This window comes from Mauremys mutica, chromosome 2 (assembly GCF_020497125.1).
Source record: "Mauremys mutica isolate MM-2020 ecotype Southern chromosome 2, ASM2049712v1, whole genome shotgun sequence".
Classification (NCBI taxonomy): domain Eukaryota; kingdom Metazoa; phylum Chordata; order Testudines; family Geoemydidae; genus Mauremys; species Mauremys mutica.
Genome location: NC_059073.1, coordinates 203,630,289 through 203,651,501, shown reverse-complemented (window position 1 = coordinate 203,651,501; position 21,213 = coordinate 203,630,289). Strand labels below are relative to the sequence as shown.

General features: G+C 45.5%; 1 protein-coding gene across 3 annotated transcripts in view; it reads right to left on the bottom strand.

The window, feature by feature from the left end:
- Positions 1-21,213, bottom strand: part of ELMO1 (engulfment and cell motility 1) — a 459,394-nt gene that overhangs the window by 362,839 nt on the left and 75,342 nt on the right. For all 3 annotated transcript variants that reach the window (XM_045005400.1, XM_045005399.1, XM_045005401.1), the window contains exon 2: positions 16,529-16,679. In XM_045005400.1, the coding sequence (XP_044861335.1) occupies positions 16,529-16,606 (78 nt within the window). In that variant the 5' untranslated portion in view covers positions 16,607-16,679. The remainder of the gene's footprint in view (positions 1-16,528; positions 16,680-21,213) is intronic.

Sequence of the window (21,213 nt, the reverse complement as noted above, 5' to 3'; positions counted from 1 at the left end):
GTGGACTGCGGCGTGGTGATAGTTTCTCCGCCAAATATGGCATGCAGCTCTTCGTACAAGTGGCAGGTCTGTGGCTCGGCACTGGATCGACTGTTCACCTCCCTGGCCTTCTGATATGCCTGTTGCAGTTCCTTCACTTTCATGCAGCAGTGCTGCTGGTCCTTCTCCTGCATCCCTTGTTGTACCCCTTCTCCTGCATCCCCTGTGCAATCTGCTCGCAGAAGTCCACATTTCTATGACTGGACCATAGCTGTGCTTGTACAGCCTCTTCTCCTCACAGGCCCAGGAGATCCAATATCTCCTGTCTATTCCAGGCTGGAGCATGTCTGGAGTTGACATGGTCAGCTGGGCAGTTGCACATAACAGTGGAGACCTGCTAGGTGTGCTCACCACGCTAAACAATCAGGAAAAGTCATTTAAAAAATTCATATGGTTTTAAATGGCGGGGCAGGAAGGGAAGCTTCCAGGCTCCATGACTCCTCGGCAGTGGAGTTCACAGGTGTGACCAGAGAGGTCACTCTTGGGCATTGGGAGACAGTTTCTCTAGGACTGTTAGGGTTGACATAGGTACCGCAGTGTCTACGTCCACACTGTGTTGACCTCAATACATTGACCAAGGCTCAACACTTCTTGAGGAGCTGGTGTTAGTACCTCAGAGTAATGCAGAGTTTATATCAGTGGGAAACAAATTTAAGTGTAGACACATGCACAACTAGGTTGACACAAGGTGATTTACATCGATCTAACTTTGTAGTGTAGACCAGGCCTTAGGCTTCTATACATCTAAAAGCTTGTCTACACACAAAAGTTTTATTAGTATAGTTGAAGCAGTACAGCCCTCTAGTGTGGTCATATATTGGTATAACAATGTCAACCTTAAAATTTAGGTCAACAAAGCTAGGTCAGTCAGGAGTGTGAAAAATCCACTGCAGCTATGCTGAGGAGCTAGGTCAATGGAAAAATGCTTCCATCTGCCTCACTACTATCACTCAGGGAGGTGGTATTCCCACACCAACAGAGAAACTCCTGTTGTTGGCATAGGCTCTGTCTACAATACAGGGTTATGCCTACGTAGCTATGCTGGAATCGTCTCTGTAGTCATGCCCATAGTTTTGCCTGTCTGGGAAGGGGAATAAGCTACGCCAGTGTGAAAGTAGAATGAATTAGATTGTAAAAGTAGAATGGATTAAAGAAATGCTGTATGTTCCTTTAAGCAGGAATGAGGAATGTTGAAATAAAGTTGTCAGGAAGAGAAACATTAAGGTATGGAACAATGGGTCCACTTAAGCTAATGGTGGGACATTAGCAGGAGATCGGTAAGAGTTAATAAGGAAATAAGATATGTGTGTCTAGCCCCAGGTAAACATAGCAGTTCTGTTCCCTTTGTTATCTTGTTACGTTCCCGCCCTTTTTATCTGTATAAATAAAGTAGTTTAAGCCTTGCATGGCACTCACACATTCAAATTGTGAGTCCTGAATCTGACTTTGACACCAGCCTAAGGTGCCTTTATATCAGTACAGCTGCGTTCACACTAGGATCAGGGGGTGGCCATGTTAGTCAGTATCCACAAAAACAACAAGGAGTCTGGTGGCACCTTAAAGACTAACAGATTTATTTGGGCATAAGTTTTTGTGATTAAAAAACCCACTTCTTCAGATGCACACTAAGAGTTGCAGTCAGATAGCTATTTCAGTTTTGTTTTGTTTTTTTAAAAAGACCCATAAATGAAATAGTTATACCAGTACAAATAACATCTGTAGACCAGGCCAAAGCCACTTTTGAAAATGGGGCTTTTGCCTTTGAAAGTTTTACCCTACCAGGTTTCATCTGCCCTTCCCACTATCTCAAACAGTCAACTAAGGGCACAGGTCTTTACATATGCGATACAGTCTCTTATTCCTCCATGAATTTATCTAGTTCTTTTTTGAACCCTGTTATAAGTCTTGGCCTTCACAACAGCCTCTGGCAAAGAGATCCACAGGTTGACTGTGCGTTGTCTGAAGAAATACTTCCTTTTATTTGTTTTAAACCTGCTGCCTATTAATTTCATTTGTTGACCCCTAATTCTTGTGTTATGAGAAGGATTAAGTAGCACTTCCGTATTTACTTTCTCCACATCAGTCATGATTTTATAGACCTCAATCATATCCCCTCTTAGTTCTCTCTTTTCCAAGCTGAAAAGTCCCAGTTTTATTAATCTATAATTTCTATAATAATATCTGTAATATAATCTATAATATCTATTAATTTCTCTATATTGTGCCATAGTCACTTGGTTATATGAAATAATTTGATACTTGAAACTCAAAACTTAAGAAAATAAAGGGACAACAAGAACTTTAAGTAGTGGTTAAAAAGGAAGGCACGACAACCTAAAATTTAAAAAGTTGATACAAACCGCCCTTCAGGCTTCTGCCACAGTGGGGGAAGGAGCATTACTATAGCACTGAAATCACTCAATGGAACTTAGTTAACCATAATGAATCAATAAGACCCTTCTGGGACACAAATTTTATCTTATGCTTTAGCCACTATCTAGCATCTACAGTAATTTGATACGTACTAGTAAAAGGGGCTTTACAAATTAACAACTTTACAATAAAAACTATTGAGATCCTAATTATCTTGACATCCTTCCCCTGGGGTGCCTTCCCTATGAATAACTCTGTGGACAAAATTCCTTTCCCCATTTCATACTATAGACTGTGACCAGTGCAAATGTTCACAGCTGTAAGCAATAGGTTGTTTAAAAACATGTGACGGCTGCCACAACTCCCTCTGTGAAATTGCTTCAGTAGAGTTACATAATTCATGGCTGCAGAGAAGACTTTGGCAGACAACACATCAAAAGTGTCATGCAAATACTACAACGCATACTGCACAGAAGACATTCCTCTACCAACAAAAGAGTTATTTTCTTTGAAATGACAGATGGGTTAGCGACTAACTTCACTGTTCTTTCCCAAGAACCCCTTAATGTCAAGATTCCTCTGGAGCCTTGCTATTCAGTGCTGTATGAAGAATCTCTATGTTTGGACCAACATTTACAGGACAGTATTATTTAATGTATGTAGAGTACTTTGTGATAGACAACAAATAGAAGCTATCTTATTTTTTACTTATTTATTTTTAACCATGAAAGAGAAGATAAAAAGCTCCTCTCCTCTCTCCAGAACCAATCCATTCCCCAGGCTATTCTAGTGTAACAGTTTGCTAGTCTAGCTGCAAATATTTACCTGGTGTCAATAAGGGGATCATTGGGGGGTTTTTTTTATTATTATTATTTTTATCCCAACCCAACTCCAGAATCAGTTTTACTGTATTCAAATACAACTTTTATTGGACTTACAGTTCTGAAAACCAAATGCATTGCAGGAGTGGGGGTAGATTTAACCACCCCTTACAAGGACATTGCCCACAATCTGACTTTTCTGTAGTAGGAGCAAAAATTTGTATCACTGTTTGGTTCATTTTAGCTTTTGCCTTCATGGGTGTCTTTAGGCATGTGTTAGCTCACACATGTAACAAACCTAATATAAACAAGGCAAGCTGTAGTTTTAACATGTTTTAACTTGTTGAGGACAACTTTCATTCCCCTTCCCCAAGGGTCTACACCAGTGTTTCCTAAACTTGGGATGTCGCTTGTTTAGGGAAAGCCCCTGGTGGGCTGGGCTGGGCCAGTTTGTTTACCTGCCACGTCCGCAGGTCCGGCTGATCATGGTTCCCATTGGCCACGGCTCACCGCTCCAGGCCAATGGGAGCTGCAGGAAGCAGCACCCTCGGCCCGCGCCACTTCCTGCAGCTCCCATTGGCCTGGAGCGGCGAACCGCAGCCAGTGGGAGCTGCGATCGGCTGGACCTGCGGACGTGGCAGGTAAACAAACTGTCCCGGCCCGCCAGGACATGTTAGGGAAAAAGGAGTCTTTTAAACATCCACACAGCCTACATTGCTGGTTCAAATCCAATACATGGCAGTGATTGGAAGTTAGTCTCTAATGGCTGGTGAGCTATGTATTATTAGACAGGGATTTAGGCACTAAAATAAAAACACCAGACAAAACCACCCCCATAACTGGCATTTTTGCACACTCTCAGCAGAGAATCTAAGGCTTTGTCTTCAATGCATAGTTGCCCCAGGTGATTGCTACGTGTCTGAGCACCCAAGTTTGCCAAACCAAGGTATGGGCATTCCTACAGAAAAACCCATACGGTGCCCTCACTAGTTCTGCACTTGCTCATGCATGGGAGGGTGGGGGTGGGGATATCCCATAGTCCTTTGTAACTGAGAAGTTCTAGGATTCTCTCTCAGTCAATTTGGTCAATTGCAGGAGAACCTGTCTGTCCTTCAGGAGGAAGTGTGGGAAGGCATCAAAGGACTATCAGCTCTTGAATGATTTAGCCTGCACCTCATTACAAAGAGGGCAGGTTCCAGCCACAGTTAAAGCAAACTCCAGGCTCTAACCCACACTCCCAGCAGGGCTTAAGGCAACTCCAAAACCGGGCCCATAGGTTTTTCTGGTTGGACAGTATGGGGATTAAAGGTTTAAACCCAGGTAAGAACCTGGGTTAATTGTGCAGTGAAGCCATATCCTCAGTTGGACAGATATAGCATCCACAAATGGGTTTCCACTCAGGCCAACGTTGAACTACATCTCTCTTCTACAGTTCAGTGTGAGCTCATTTGTATCACTTTTGCCCTTGTTGTCTTTGTTCTTGGGATAGACTACGGATTCGGTTTTCCTGGCTGACACCATTCAGCACAAAAAGCAAAGGAAAGCCTAACACCACTCTCCTGTTAAGTAATATTGAAGCCTATCCCAGGGAAACAGCAGACGCCACACATCTGGTTAAGAAAAGACATCACAAAAACAGGAAAACATAGTTCACTGTTGATCTCTACATCTGTTGGAAAATAAAATCTCAAGATGGTGAATACAGCATTCTGTTAATTATGAACACTGCTCCTGCTAACAAATCTTTTGGTGTTTAAGACATTTTTTGTTACTGTAATGCAGGAAAGGCTTATTCTCCCTCATTCCCATTAATACAAGCTCCACACATTACCATCACATAACTGGGACTATAGATACAGAAGTCTAGTACTTTGGCGACTGGGACTCGGGACCTAGGTCTTCAATCCTCTGCTTTGCTACAAACTTCCTACGAGACGCTGAGCAAGTCTGTACCTCATTGCCTCATACATAAAATGAGGACAAAAAGTACTTCACTCTTCACAGGGGTCTCACTCAGATACTACAGTAATGGAGGCAATATGTACCTGAGATAGATATTTGAAGGAACAGAGTACATTTCCTCTTGCCCAGAGGTTCTCAAACTGGGGATCGAGAACCCTGAGGGGTTTGCGAGATTATTTCATGGCAGGTCGTGAGCTGTCAGCCTCCACCCCAAACTCCGCTTTTCCTCCAGCATTTATAATGGAGTTTAATATATTTTAAAGTGTTTTTAATTTGGGGGGGAGGGTAACACTCAGAGACTTGTTATGTGAAAGAGAGCACCAGTACAAAGGTTTGAGAACCACTGCTCTTGCCTTTCATTTTGACCTGTAATTCAGCCAGCTTCCCATACCCCGCTGAAAAATGCACTCTCCACTTCTTTATCTCTGCTTCATTAGAAATGAGCATCACCCTCAGATCATCTGCATTAGAGTGATGAAGAAGAAACCAAATCTCATCCCTCTCTCCAGAAGCCAAACATATTGCCAAAACAAAACACTCAAACACAGCAGGATGAACTCCTTGCTCCAAATCTTGATTTCCTATCAGGCCACAAAATGCCCTCACTGGCTTCTCAAGCACCCTGCTGCCACGAACTCCCAAGTACATAAGGGATGACAGGGAAAACATTTATAATATCCAAGTAAGGTATATGTGAGTGAGTTATAGCACTAGTCTCCCTATTACATAAATATGCAGTACAGAATTATACTGTAGTTACAAATGCTGCTTTAATAATTACAAAGTGGTGAAGAAAAACTCAGCTCTTCACATCTCCATTGTACAGGGCAACATGCCTCTGAACATTGTAATAACCATGCGACTAAGGACTGTGTTGCTGAAATTCTGGTAACTTACAATGGGGAAAGGGCCTGTATGTGACTGTAATTTAAAAAAAATTGTTATTCTCTTTAGTAATATGATTCCAAAAGTCCTGGAGAGGGGTTATAGTTGAATTATAAAGTGCTTGTGGATGTTCCAGCTGGCTAGAATGTGAATGAGACACCTTGTAGTTAATTCAGCCACACATACACCCCCAGGAATCTCATCATCACTATGCAAAAACTCTTCTCTTAAATATAGTAGATGCTTAACTTTTAAAGGAGGCTCCTGTTGTGTATTTGGTTGTCATGGTTTTTGGTTCCTATGGTAACTGAGTTAGATTATTAGGGGATAGCTCAGCCAGCTGGGTGAGTTCTCTGAGTCTGTAAATAAAATGGTGGTTTTGTTAGCTGTCTGCTGTCTGGCCTCAAGTGATTTCTTCCTAAACCGGCTGCCCCCAAGGATATAACAAGTGGCGACGAGGGTGAGATTCTGGTGCTGCTCCAGTAACAGAAGGAAGTAGAAGTCAAGGTAAAGAACAAACAAACAAAAAAAGCTGCTTGTTTGCACTGACTGTGAAAGTGAAACTAAAATCATGGCTACTCTGACCAGGCCACTGGAACCTTTTGATGAGAATATAGAGCAATGGCATGTGTATACTGAGCGTTTTGAGCTTTTTTTTATTGCAAATGACATTACAGAAGCGAAGAAGGTGCCAATATTCTTAATCGTTGTAGGGGCTAAAACCTACTCCCTGCTACGCAGCTTACTACATCCTGTTAAGCCAGCAACTAAATCTTACAGTGACATTGTGGAAATCCTGGGGTCCCATTTTTTCCCAAAACCACTGGTAATTGCTGAAAGATATAGGTTCCACAAAAGAGACCAAAAGGAAGATGAAACGGTTGTACAATTTGTAGCCATTTTAAAAAAGCTAGCAGAACACTGTGAATTTAAATAAATGTTAAATGATGCCCTGCGTGACAGGTTAGTGTGTGGCCTCTACAGTGAAGCTATACGGAAGCGCCTTCTGACAGAGGCTCAGCTTACCTTACAGAAGGCTGTTGATATTGCTCTCTCCATGGAAGTGGCTACAAGGGAGGCGCAATACATCGGTGCATCCCCTAGGGTGCAAAAAGTGTCACAAGAACCGACCCACAAAACTGTGCAGAGTCAAGAATGTTACCGCTGTGGTAAGCCGGGTCACCAGGCATCGGAATGCTGGTGTAAGGACCTGGTGTGTCGACACTGTGGCGAAAAAGGGACACATTGAGTGTGCCTGTAAACAAAAGAAAAGGAGGCCTGTGGTCTGGCCGACAAAAAGAGGAACCTTGCATACCCTAGAGCAGACCCAGGATGATCAAGGTGACACCTCAGCGCAAGAGAAAGTGCCACTGCATGTTTTGTCTTTGGCAGTGGGCTCACATGAATACTGGGTAACCCCGTTATTGGATGGCAAACGTATACGCATGGAACTGGACACCGGTGCAGCCGTCTCACTGATCTCCGAGACTGTGTATAAAGCATCTTCCGCTTAAGGCAACAAATACTGTTCTGAAGACGTATACGGGAGAAGCTGTGCCTATGCTGGGCACTATTGATGTTAAGGTGGAGCTCAATGGACAGGTGGCTAAATTGCCACTGTTTGTGGTGAGAGGTAACTACCCAGCCTTAATGGGTAGGTCTTGGCTTGGGAAGATCCAACTGAACTGGGCAGAAGTGCACCGGATGACTAAAGAAGAAACCAGTCTAACCCCTATACCAGGGGTCGGCAACCGGTGGCTCGCGGCTCGCCAGGGTAAGCACCCTGGCGGGCCGGCCCGGTTTGTTTATCTGCCGCGTCGGCAAGTTCGGCTGATCGCGGCTCCCACTGGCCGCGGTTCGCGGTCCCAGGCCAATGCGGGAGGCAGGAAGCGGCGCGAGCCGAGGGATGTTCTGGCCGTGGCTTCCTGCCTCCCGCATTGGCCTGGGACCGCGAACCGCGGCCAGTGGGAGCCGCGATCGGCCGAACTTGCCGACACGGCAGATAAACAAACCGGGCCGGCCCGCCAGAGTGCTTACCCTGGCGAGCCGCGAGCCACCGGTTACCGACCCCTGCCCTATACTAAGGAAACATGCTGCTGTTTTGGGAGATGATTTGGGAAGTATGAAGGGAATCACTATGACATTGAACATTAAACCTGACAGTCCACCAAACTATCTGAAAGCCCGAACTGTGCCATATGCCATCAGGCCAAAAGTTGAAGCAGACCTGGAGCGCCTGGTCACCAATGGAGTCCTAATACCAGTTACCCATAGCTCATGGGCCACTCCTATCGTTCCAATAGTGAAGAAAGATGGCTCTCTCCGGATTTGCGGTGATTTTAAAGTCACTGTCAACCCAGTGTTGTGTGCAGAGCAATACCCGCTTCCCCGCATCGATGACCTCTTCGCAGGCATGGCTGGGGGACAAAAGTTCAGTAAGATTGATCTGAGTCAAGCATATTTACAGATGCACGTCGATGAAAAGTCCCAAGAGCTGTTGACTATTGTGACTCATAAGGGGCTTTATCGATACTGCCGCCTACCCTTCGGAATAACATCTGCTCCCGCCCTGTTCCAGAGGGCTATGGACCAGACTTTGTGTGGCTTGTCAGGAGTTCAGTGCTATCTGGATGATATCCTGGTCACTGGAAGAAATGAAGAGGATCACTTAAAGAATTTAGAGGCTACCCTACAAAGACTGGAAGAGTATGGCCTACGAGTTTGCAAAGACAAGTGTGAATTCTTCAAGCCCTCTGTTGAATATTTGGGACACATCATTGAATCTGCAGGTCTTCATAAGGCCCCTGCAAAAGTTAAAGCTATTGTGGAGGTTCCCCCACCTCGAAATGTAAGCCAGCTGCGCTCGTTTCTAGGACTACTGAACTACTATGGAAAGTTCATCTCACAGTTAGCCACACTGCTAAAACCACTTCATGAGCTCCTTGGGCAGAACAAGGCCTGGAAGTGGACTGAAGCCTGTGATGTTGCATTTAACAAAGCTAAGGATGCATTGCTAAATTCTGAAGTTCTAACGCACTTTGATCCATCCTTACCCCTACAATTGGCCTGCGATGCCTCCCCTTATGGAGTGGGAGCAGTCGTGTCACACATTATGCCTTCGGGAGAAGAGAGACCTATTGCTTTTGCTTCACGCACTCTAAGCAAAGCAGAAACTAACTACGCCCAAATCGAACGTGAGGCATTAGGAATTGTTTTTGGAATTCGGAAGTTTCATCAGTACCTGTTTGGGCGAAAGTTTACTCTTCTCACAGACCATCGACCTCTGACATCAATTTTTGGACCCTACACAGGCATTCCCCCATTAGCTGCTATTCGTATGCAACGTTGGGCATTGTTACTTTCAGCACACACATATGAAATCAAATATCGGAAATCCACTCTGCACGGCAATGCAGATGGCCTCTCAAGGTTGCCTTTGCCGGTCAAACATCAAGATAGTGCCCAAAAGGAAATCTTCTACTTTGAACAGGTAGAGAATACACCCATCACTGCTACTCAGATAAAGAAGGCAACCCGCATTGACCCAGTATTGTCCCAAGTTATGGACCTGGTGATGCATGGAAAATCTCGACAAACCTCTCCGGTCTCATCTGACCTTGTTCCCTACATGTCCAGAAAGACGGAGTTATCGGTCCAATCTGGTTGTTTGTTGTGGGGGAGACGTGTCATTATTCCACCACCACTGAGATCACAGCTGTTAGAACAGCTACATTCTGGTCACTGTGGAATAGTGCGCATGAAGGAAATTGCACGAAGCTATTTTTGGTGGCCTAGATTGGACAGTGCTATTGAAGAGAAGGCAAAAGCTTGTATGTCATGTCAGGGTGTGAGGAATGCACCCCAGTGGGCACCCCTACACCCATGGGACTGGCCTGAAAACCCGTGGCAACGTATTCATGTTGACTTTGCTGGCCCCCTTGAAGGAAGCATGTTCTTGGTGGCAATAGATGCCCATTCTAAATGGCCAGAAGTCTCTATAATGCAGTCCACTACTGCAGAGAGTACTATCCAAAAACTACGAGGACTCTTTAGTCGTTTTGGTCTGCCAGAACAACTTGTGAGCGACAACGGACCGCAGTTTGTCTCTCAGGAGTTTCAAAATTTTATGAAGGCAAATGGGATACACCACATCACGTCAGCACCATATCATCCATCCACCAATGGATTAGCTGAAAGATTTGTGCAGACAATGAAAAACGCTTTGAAATCAGCAAGGGGACAACACTCCATTCAAAAGCGTCTGGATACCTTCTTACTTTCCTACCGAAACACACCTCATGCTACGACCCAGGCATCTCCGGCCTTTCTAATGATGGGACGACAGCTGCGCACTTGCTTTGATCTGCTGAAACCTTCTGAACCCAGACAAACTGTGCAACATCAGCAGCAATATCAAGTCATCAGACGGGCACCCAGAGCAAAAGACCGAACCTTTAGCCCGGGACAGCCAGTTTTGGCTTGGAATTATACTTCCAGAGCTAAATGGGTCCCGGCCACAGTCATCACTCAAACAGGACCTGTTTCCTACACAGTCCGGACTGCAGAGAATCTTACCTGGCGGCGACATGTAGATCAGCTGTTGCCAGGTCATGCCAGTCCTCAGGACACATCTGCAGTTGAGGGGTCTGACTTCACCACTTCTGGTGAGACACCAAATCACGAATCACCTATTCCTGACTGTCCTCCTCCATTACTGCCGGCGGCTGAGATGCCCCTTTGCCCAGCACGAGCTGATACCACCTCCTCACCCGTTCGTGCTGCGGACCCTGAGCCCATGGTACTTTCGGGTGCAACAACACCAGAAGTTCGCCGTAATCCACCTAGAGACAGAAGGCCTCCTCAGCGGCTGGATCTTTAGCTAGGGCGAACCAATGGTTATGGGGCAAAATAATCCCCAGGATTTAGCCGGGAATGGAGGCAGTCTACCCTCCTTCTCTAGTCTAGTGTGTTTTATTTAGGGGATGTTCTTATTAGGGGGGGAGGAATATGTTTTGTATTTGGTTGTCATGGTTTTTGGTTCCTATGGTAACTGAGTTAGATTATTAGGGGATAGCTCAGCCAGCTTCAGCCGGCTGGGTGAGTTCTCTGAGTCTGTAAATAAAATGGTGGTTTTGTTAGCTGTCTGGCCTCAAGTGATTTCTTCCTAAACCAGCTGCCCCCAAGGATATAACAGCTCCTGCTGCTTCTAAAAAAGAATCGTTCCAGCGTGTCTGTGTCCAGCAGCTTCTAGTTATGTCCATCCCTTATCTGAAAGTGCAGTGTCATCACCTGATATGTTGCAAATGTGAGGGTTATGCTGCAAGTTTTCAGTGGGAATTGTGGTGACAACAAACTCTCAGCCATCATTTTGCCTATGTTCTTCTGAAAAATGAATCAGTGTGTGCTGCTGTAAGATAGCTTGTGTAGCGGTGTTATGCTGACAGGAGAGAGCTCTCCCGTCGACATAATAAAACCAGCTCAATGAACGGCAGTAGCTATGTCAGCATGAGACAGCGCCGTGCACACAAGTGCTTACGGTGGCAAAACTTATGTCTCTCGGGGGTTGTTTTTTCACACCCTGAGCGACAAAAATTTTGCTAACATACGTGCTAGTGTAGACATAGTCTTAAAAAGCATCCCTGGGTATTGCCTATGCTGCTGATTGTGAAGGAAGGGCATTAGTATGGAAGCAATGCTCTATCAGGGACAGAAAGGGACACTTTTATGAGTGAGGGCCCCCTCCCAGGCCCACTATTGTAATAGTACAAACAGGGTTTGCATACATATGGTTCTTTCTAGGAAGTAAGGCTGAAGAACAAGAGCCTTCAGCACTGCACCATGTACACTATTAAGTACTATTTAGTAGCAGAAGTATCCTATTACTGCACATCCTGCTAAGTTAATTATTACAGTGTTTGATTATAGCTAAACAGCCCTGGGAGAGGGCTGTGGCTGGGGAAAGGCTGACTGGGAAAGCAGCCACAGCTGTGGCCACGCCCCAATCAGGACACAGCTGGGCCTATAAAAGGTCTGAGAGCCAGGAGCTCAGAAGGATACTCTCTCTCTCTCGCTTTTGAGAGGGAAGGACCTGGCTGCCTGGGAGTGCAGCAGGGTACCTGAGGTGGAGCAGTACTGAGGCAGTGCAGAGGGAGCTGTGGAGCTCAAGCCTAGCAAAACCCCAGGCTGCAGGCCTAGTTAAGGGCCCACAAGGGGTACTAGTGGGGTCCTGAAGTGGAGCAGTGCTGGGGAGGAGCAGAGAGAGCTGGGGAGCTCCAGCCTAGCTAAGCCCCAGGCTGCAAGCCGAGTTAAGGGCCCACAAGGGTACTAGGGCTGCAGAGGGGTGGCCCAGGAATAGGCAGAGGCAGCTGGTCCAACTCCCCTTGCCACTGAGTGGTTTACAGACTGCAGTCTACCCCAGTGAGCAAAGGCTAGATGGAGATTGGCAGTAGCCATCGAGGTAAGGTAGGGATAGGGGGTTAGGGGCTCCCCTGGGAGGGGAGACCCAGAACAAGGGGGTACTGTGGAGGACAGAACCCCTGGGCAAAGGGCACTGGGGTCTGAAAAGGACACGGGGCCAGCGGCAGGCGAGACACTGGCCTGCAGAGGGTGCTCTGGAAAGAGCTAATTCCCGAGACAACCAGCAGGAGGCGCCACACCGGTGAGTCTTCACTCCGCCACATAGCTCATTAATTTTAAATGTCATGCTGTCTTACTGCAGCTCACCTCTACTACTGTTGCTCCCTACTCCATTAACTTCTGCCTCCTCTCCCCATTTAACATAGTAAACAAAGAGGTTATTTTTGTCAGTGAAGAGGTCCCAGCCATGCACCACTGGAAGTTAGTTCACAGCCAATCAGAATGCGGTTAGAAAATCTGCAGCCAGACCCTAATAAAATGTAATACTTGTCTGTAATATTACTCTTATCCAGAATGGCTCTCTGCCACCACAGCTCTTCTAGCTCTAACCACTACAGCCCCACTAGAAGAAAGGAAATAATATTTTTCATCACCCATTGTAATTGAACAGTGATTGATTCCTGATGTTAACTATACTGTACATTCATGCACTGAATTATATCTTGCATATTAAAGTATCTGGACCACCCTTTCTAAAAGGTTTTGTTGTACCATGGCTATGTTCCAGAAAAAAGAAAAGAAAAAGGCTTAATAGAAATAAAATAATTGTTGCATTAAGTGAAAGAGACATACAATTTGCTTATGAGTGCCACTAACAATCCCTTCTCGTATTTAAATGACAAGATTTTATAAGTGTTTATTTTCAGTATATATGCTGTTTATTGCATTTCATAAGGTTTGACAATGAAACTCCACTGGCCAGTTTCCACTTTATCATCAGTTTCATTTTCTGTTGTGTAAAATAAAAAAACTTCACTGAATTGAAAAAAAAAATCACTTAAATCATTAAAACATTTATAATCTGTGTTTAAAATCTAAGGGCCAGACTTGGGATGGTGTAAACTGAAATAGTGCCAATGACTTCAGTGAGCTGGTTTTAATGGAGCTGTGCCGACTTATACCGACTAAGGATTTGACCCTAAATTGGTGGCCTAAAATTACTTAAGAGTCTCCTTGGAAAAATATCTCAATTGTCACTTTGATTGTGAAGAAGTACAATACAGCAACTCCAGACATCTCAGAAAGAAAGAAAATCCATTGTCGTTGTATTCTGCCACATTTATCAGCAATACTAGCCAAAAAATAAAGAAGTAGCACACTCCCAAAACTCAGGAAACCACTGTGAAAAGTTTAGCTCATTGACTAGGCAGTCAAGGCTTAGAGAAGGCATTAATATAAAGCAATACATATGGTTCCTGTAATGTGATTCATTACATCGTGTCAGTAAGAAAACCTCACTTAACAGTGGTCCTGTCGCTTTTTCCAATTTTTGAGATACATGAAACTAAATATTTTTTATTCAGGTTTCCTACTCATATGATTACAAATGTAAAATATTTTATCTGGATTAACTTCAAGAAGTAAAAAGGGATTCTCCAAGTTTATACCAGTGTAACCGAGAGCTGAAGTTGTCTCCCTATTTAAAACATAATAATCTATTTATCAATCTGATTAATAATAATGCAAACACACACTGGTAGCTTGTCAACGACAGTTTTGGAGAGCTTTGTAATGCCAGTGGTTTACCAAGTTAGGAAGGAAGATTTCACTTGTCTTCTACACTGAAGTATTTAAGAAAAAAACAAAAAACCCTCACTCGTGACAATGAGAGAGAGGTAACATTATCTGCTAAGCAAAAGTATTCAAACAATTTTCCGTCCTTTTTTCCATATTTTGGGCCATATTCTGATGTGTTCGTTGGTGTTGCAGATTTGCTTTGATGTATCTAGCCAGTGATACACATTCCTTCTTTTATTTGAGTGTAATAAAAATTATATTATCAAAATGATATTTCACACATTGTACCCATCACCTGTGCACGTTCCCAGTGCCGACCATGATTGCTTAGTTTAAGACTCACTCATACCAAAATGTGAGAGATCAGATATTTCCCATTACTACGTTTTAGAGAAGAGTAAAGTGATCTAAATCTTTTTTCACTTTTGGGACACAATGTTTAGAAGCGGGGGAGGGGGGGGGAGCAGGGAGGGAGACAGTAAAACCCACCAGAGCTTGAAATCTTGAGGGTCCAAATTCGCAAGGATCAGCCCTAAATTTGATTGTGCATTGTGAGTTGCTTTCATGGAACGGCCATCTAACTCTCCCAAGGAAAGTGTAAACTTAACCGACACCAAAAGTGGTCAAGTGCACAAATCTGAAAAAAACTACAGAGATTTTTTTTCTCTAATCTTTGTCAGTCATTACTGATTGATTGATATCAATAGCATTCAAAATTTGCTAGGTGTTTTCCAAACACAGAAGGCAGCACAGTCCCTGCAACAAATAGTTTAAGATCAAGTCAGTTGCATTCCTAACAACAGGACGGTCTTGTACCTTTAAGATACTACCTTGTCTTGCAAGAAAGAAATGTGTTTGGTGGGATTTTTCTTCTTGTTTCATTTATATAACCTCAGGGTTATTCAATGGACCTCACCCTGTCAGGCAGGTGGAGTTTTTAGAGCTTTCGGAGGCAGTATGGTCTAGTGGATCAGAAAATGGATGGTAATTCAGGAGAACTAATTTCTATTCCTGTCTCCGTCACTGTGTGACCTTAGGTAAGTAATTTCACTTCTCTGTGCTTATTTCCTTTCCCACTCTTTGTCTGTCTTGGCTATTTACATTGCAAGCACTTTGGGGCAGTAAGTATTTTACACAGCCCGTAGTACAATGCAGCCTCTAAAATCAGGCTGCTATTGTTTTGACCAATTTCCCAGTACCTTTTTTGTTGCAAATGCCAACAGACACTAATCCCATTGTAGTATAGGGCTATCAGGCAAAAAATAGCGTGAAACCGCTCACAGGGAATGCAGAAGTTAGGACCTCTGTTCGGCAGAATGTTTTCAGCATGTACTTACATTTCCTTCATTTCAATACAATAAAGAATATACTGAAGTGTTTGGATGCATCAGGACCTAGGTGCATTGGGGAAAACTTTCAAGGGTTTTCTTTTGTATGAAATATTATTTACTGAAATAGTAATCTGCTTTTCACCCTGTGATATTCTATACAGGTAACAACCTGTATGGTTCATCTATTATGGCCCACATCTAATATATTATGAAAAAGGCCACTTTTAATATTACTAATATATATGCCAATATATGATCTCAGGTAAATCCAAATAATAAAAAATGCCACTCACGTAACATTTACATATAAGTTATTTAAGTTTTGTTCCATATACATTTCCACAAAAGGTTTTCCCTCCATAAGTTTAATAAGTCTCTCTCTAAATACTGCCTTAAAAACAGTTTTACTGCACCCCTTCAGCTCCCTCCTACCACACTCCCAAACGTATGATGTATTTTCCTCCCAGTATGATATGTATTTGAGATATTTACTCAAAGTCCCCTGGTTGAAGGACACTGCCTATATGGCATCTGCGTAGAACCACAAAATTCTCCTGTTTGCACAGTATATTACCATTCAGGTATCCAGACCTCAAAGCTCACTGCAGCTATTTATGATGGAAATATTTTGCATTTACCTCATGGTTTTTCATCTGTAGATCTCAAAGCACTTTGCATCAGGATTTAAGCATCCTTATTATAATTTTACAGACAGAAAAACTGAGGCACAGTTAAATGGGTCACACAATGAGAAAGAATGCCTCTTTTAAACACCTGCTAAAAAACAAACAGCCAAACGTAGCAAAACACCAAACCGAGCAATACAGCCAGAAGGTTACACATATTCTATATGCACTATGTATAAGAATCCATGCTGTTAAACATACAAGTGCCTCTAAGTAAACATATGTGTACACACTTTAACATAGATATCTATATTAGTACATAGAAATAGGTACTTACTTGATCAATTTCCATCAACTTGGGGAAGGCACCTGGCCATTCTATAGCCACCTTCACTATATCAGCAGGAGGCGGCATTGTAGATGCCGCTGTTCTTCAAAGCCAGTAAGACTGGACACTAAATATTGCAGAGAGTCTCTTTCATTCACACCTGCAGGGAGGGAAGGAAAAATACAGCACAGTTCAGCCAGAATTCTAACGCTGCTTTCATTTCCTATGTATTGCCTGGCTCAGCAGGTGCATGAAAATATGTCTGTGTCAGAGAGAATGCAAATATACATATAGCAAAAGCATAAACATAAAACAATGCCACCGCACACTGTACAGCTAGCCAGCCTGTTAGAAAGATGGCTGAAGCACTGGAATGTACTGTGAATAATAGTCATGCATTGGACAGTTTTAAATAGAGAAACTATTTTTAAATGTTTTTAAATACGGTTAGTGAAAAGCCACAAACTACAAGAGGCTGAACATTACATTTCACTTCTGGAGACCCAAGGAGCCTGATTAAATTTACTGTTAGAGCTTGCACTCAGTTCTCCAGAAAGAGAGATTGCCCAGGAAGTTATGGCCAGGAAACACTGTTTCTCTTAACTATAGCAATGATCTTCTATGTGTTCACAAATAGATCACTGTGCTATAGCAACCAGGATGTCAGGAGGAAGGCAGAATGCACAGCGTTTTTTACACACACATCTCTCACCTAACAGATTCAGAGAAACCCGTGCACAGAAACTCCTTTCTACAATACAAACTCAGAGCTTGAATTTGCTAGTGTGTATGAATATATATAGCATACGTTTATAGCATATGTAATCAGACAGTTTTATATGGTGTTGCTGCTGTGCAAAAGAATTAATATCAATAAGCTTCACAGCTAATGGCGTGAGATGTGAGTTTTGAGGGGAGGAGAACCCAACTATCCATTGATATAGACGTTAAGCTTTATTTCTGTTTTATTTTTTTCCTTATATGATGTAGCAAAGATTATCTTCAAGAAAGTCAACTGATACAGAATTGTTTTCCTGAGTCTGCTGAAGGCAGCTTCAGTGCCTCTACCACAGCTTAGTGGTCGCAGATCAGGGACCGGCAGTAACCAAGTAATCTTTTTTCCATAATCTGCATCCTTCATCCTACCCCTTGTATGTGACATTCACACTTGTCTGTCAAGTATATCATTTAGATTGTAATCTCCAAGTCTTCTATATGTGCTCAGTGAAGAGCCTTACACTCTTGTTGCTGCTATAAAATACATTATAAACAATACACTTGCCAAAAAGGACCCAAAAATGGAGGGCAATCCTCTGGAAAGACAGCACTGTCCCACCCTCCTTCACAATAGACACAGACACACACAGCAGCCATGAGGGTTGAGAAGAAAATATAGAAGAAGGTGGAAGTTGGGAGAATTTCAGATACCTCATAGTAACAGTTGGGAGAATTTCACACACCTCATAGTAACAGGCAAGTACAAAAATGGAGTCCCTGAACACCCCAGTAAGAACTCCTGCACCCTCCTATACCAATCAGCTGTGAATGGGTGGACAAGCTTCTCACCAGAGCACTGCTCCACACCTCTTTAGGGGTGCTGTACACCTGCCCCGCCCCCACTCTTTTTGATTTGTCTTTCTTGAGACGGTTTAGTCCTCAGGCTAGCGTCTGGCCAGTTTTTCAAACCCTGAACGTTCTATTATCGCATACCCTAAAAGGTACTAATGGAACATTTCATGAGTGTTAACATTTCATTATTGCCAATGACAACAACATCAATATCAACAGCGTAACTATCACTGCATTGGCAGGGACAAGCACGATGGCAAAAACAGAATCGAAAGCAAAGCAAAAAAGAATGGGTGGGGTGGAGGGAGAATCATGAGGCTTCTTGGGGAAAAAAAATGGAGAAGTTTGGTGATATTTCTATCTAGGTACATACAGAAACCTGCTGCGGAGGTCAGAGTCGGCAACCTATGGCACGCGTGCCAAAGACGGCACGTGAGCCGATTTTTAATGGCACGCTGCTGCCTGCCAGGACTCCGGCAGGCAGAAGGGTGCCATTGCCATTAAAAATCCTGCCCTGCCCGGCCTGCTCTCCTCCGCCCTCCACTCCCCCCACGGGTGCAGGGAGCAGAAGCATAGGCGTGCACACAGGGTGGGCAAATGGCCCCACTCTCCCAGAACAGCAAGCCGCAGAGTCTGTGCTCCAGGGCCGGAGCGCCAGGCCGAGCGCAGCAAGCCGCCGGCCTCTCCCCTACCTTCCCCCCTCCCCTGGAGCCATGCCACCGTGCGCGCAGCGCTCTGGGGGCCAGGGCTGCACGCTCCCACGGGGCAGTGTTTGGCTCTGCGGGGAGGCAGACATGCTCCCTGCTCAACCGGAGCCCTGCCACCACGTGCGCAGCTCTCTGAGGAGCGGGGTCCAGGGCCGGGGGGGTTGAATAAGGGGTGGGGCAGTCAGGGGATAGGGAGCAGGGTGGGTTGGATAGGGGGTGGGATCCTGGGAGTCCCGGGATCTGTCGGGGGCGGGGGGTGGATAGGGGTCAGAGCAGTCAGGGGACAGGGAGCAAGGAGGGTCTGGTGGACAGTGAGGGTGGTGGGGTCTCTGGAGGGGGTGGTCAGGGGACAAGGAACTGGGGGGGTTGGATGAATCGGGAGTTCTGTGGGGGCCTGTCAGGAGGCAGGGGTGTGGAGAGGGGTTGGGGCAGGCAGGCAGGGAGCAGGGAGGGGTTGGATGGGTCGGGAGTTCTGGGGGTCCTGTCAGGGGGTGGAGAGCGGTTGGATTGGCCTGGGAGTCCCGGGGGTCTGTCTGGGGGTGGGGGTTTGGATAAGGGTCGGGGCAGTCAGGGGACAGGTAGGGGGTAGGGTCCTAGGGAGGCAGTCAGGGGACAAGGAGCAGGGAGGCTTAGGTGGGGGTGGGGTCCTGGGGGGGCAGTGGTCCCAGGAGGGAGTAGTCAGGGAACAAGGAGCAGGGGGGTTGGGGGTTCGCAGGGGGGCAGTCACCCAGCCCTCTGCACTAAGCCCTGACCCCACCTCACACACACCCTGCCCTCTGCCCTGAGGCCCGCACCCCGAGACCCCTGCCCTGAGCCCTGTACTTCCCTCATACACACCCAGCCCTCTGCTTGACTCCTTCACCCCCTCAACCCCAGCCCCACCCTGAGCACCAAACAGGAGCTCCTGCACACACACCCCAACATTCCCACCTGCACCCCTCGCACCAAATGGGAGCTGCCCAGGTAAGTGCCCCACACCCAAACCTCCTGCCCAGACCTTTCACCCCCAGCCCTGTGCTCAGTGCACTCCCACCCTCAGTTCAGTGCAGAGAGAGGAAGAGAATGGGCCAGAACCAGGGAGAAGGTAGGTACCCACTGTATGTGTGCAGGGCCGGGACCCCAGATTGGCAGCGGGCTGAGCGGGTCCGGCAGCCAGGATCCCAGCTGGCAGGAGCTGGCGGATGGAACCCCTGAGCGGCAGTAGGCTGAGCCGCACAGCCCGCTGCCGGTCTGGGGTTCTGGCTGCCGGACCCTTGCCAGCCGGGGTCCCAGCCGCAGGCCCCGCTCAGCTCGCTGCAGGCCTAGGTGAACAGAACCCCAGACCAGCAGCGGGCTGAGCGGGCCAGCAGCGTAAGATCAACATTTTAATTTAATTTTAAATGAAGCTTCTTAAACATTTTGAAAACCTTATTTTACAATACAACACTAGTTTAGTTATACAATATATAGACTTATAGAGAGAGACCCTCTAAAAAACATTAAAATGTATTACCGGCACACAAAACCTTAAATTAAAGTGAATAAATGAAGACTCAGCACACCACTTCTGAAAGGTTGCCGACCCCTGGGTTAGAGGGACCAGGATTAAGTATAAGCAATCCTGCCATGCACCAGTGGTGACAAGACACAGAAAGATCCACTTTTTTCTAACACACAAGGAATTAGAAAAGTACAGACAACAGTTATATACTGAATTTTATTTTCCTGCTCCCTACTTCATTGTCAAGCTTCTGCCTAAGACTTTCCCCAGCCTCCCTCTTCTTCCTGACTTCCTGTTACAGATTTAAAGAAACAAACATACCAATTTTATAAACAGGGCTGTAGAAGGCATACAAAGCACACTTCCCACTCCACACTTACATGTGAACAGGGGCGGCTCCAGGCACCAGCACGCCAAGCGCGTGCCTGGGGAGGCAAGCCACGGGGGGGGGCGCTCTGCCGGTCACGGCGAGGGCGGCAGGCAGGTTGCCTTCGGCGGCATGCCTGCGGAGGGTCCGCTGGTCCCGCGGCTTCGGCGGACCTCCCACAGGCATGCCACCGAATCCGTGGGACCGGGGACCTCCCTCAGGCAAGCCGCCGAAGGCAGCCTGCCTGCCGTGCTTGGGGCAGCAAAATACCTAGAGCCACCCCTGCATGTGAACACACTTTGTAACAAGATGAGATGTAGGAGCAACTCAGTACAATCTCCTCCTCTCTGCCTATGGGATTTAAAGGGAAGGCAACTCACAGCCTGATAATCCCCTTGGCGGTCAAGCTAATTGTAAGGCCAGCCATGAAAGTTGGGGAAGTTTTGATTCATGATTATTTCTAAGCAAAATAACATAATCCAGCTGTAAAGCTACAGGTAACATCGACTTATGTACAAATGGGGAAATTAACCCCTGATTTTACTTTACTGAATCCTGGTCCATCTTAAAC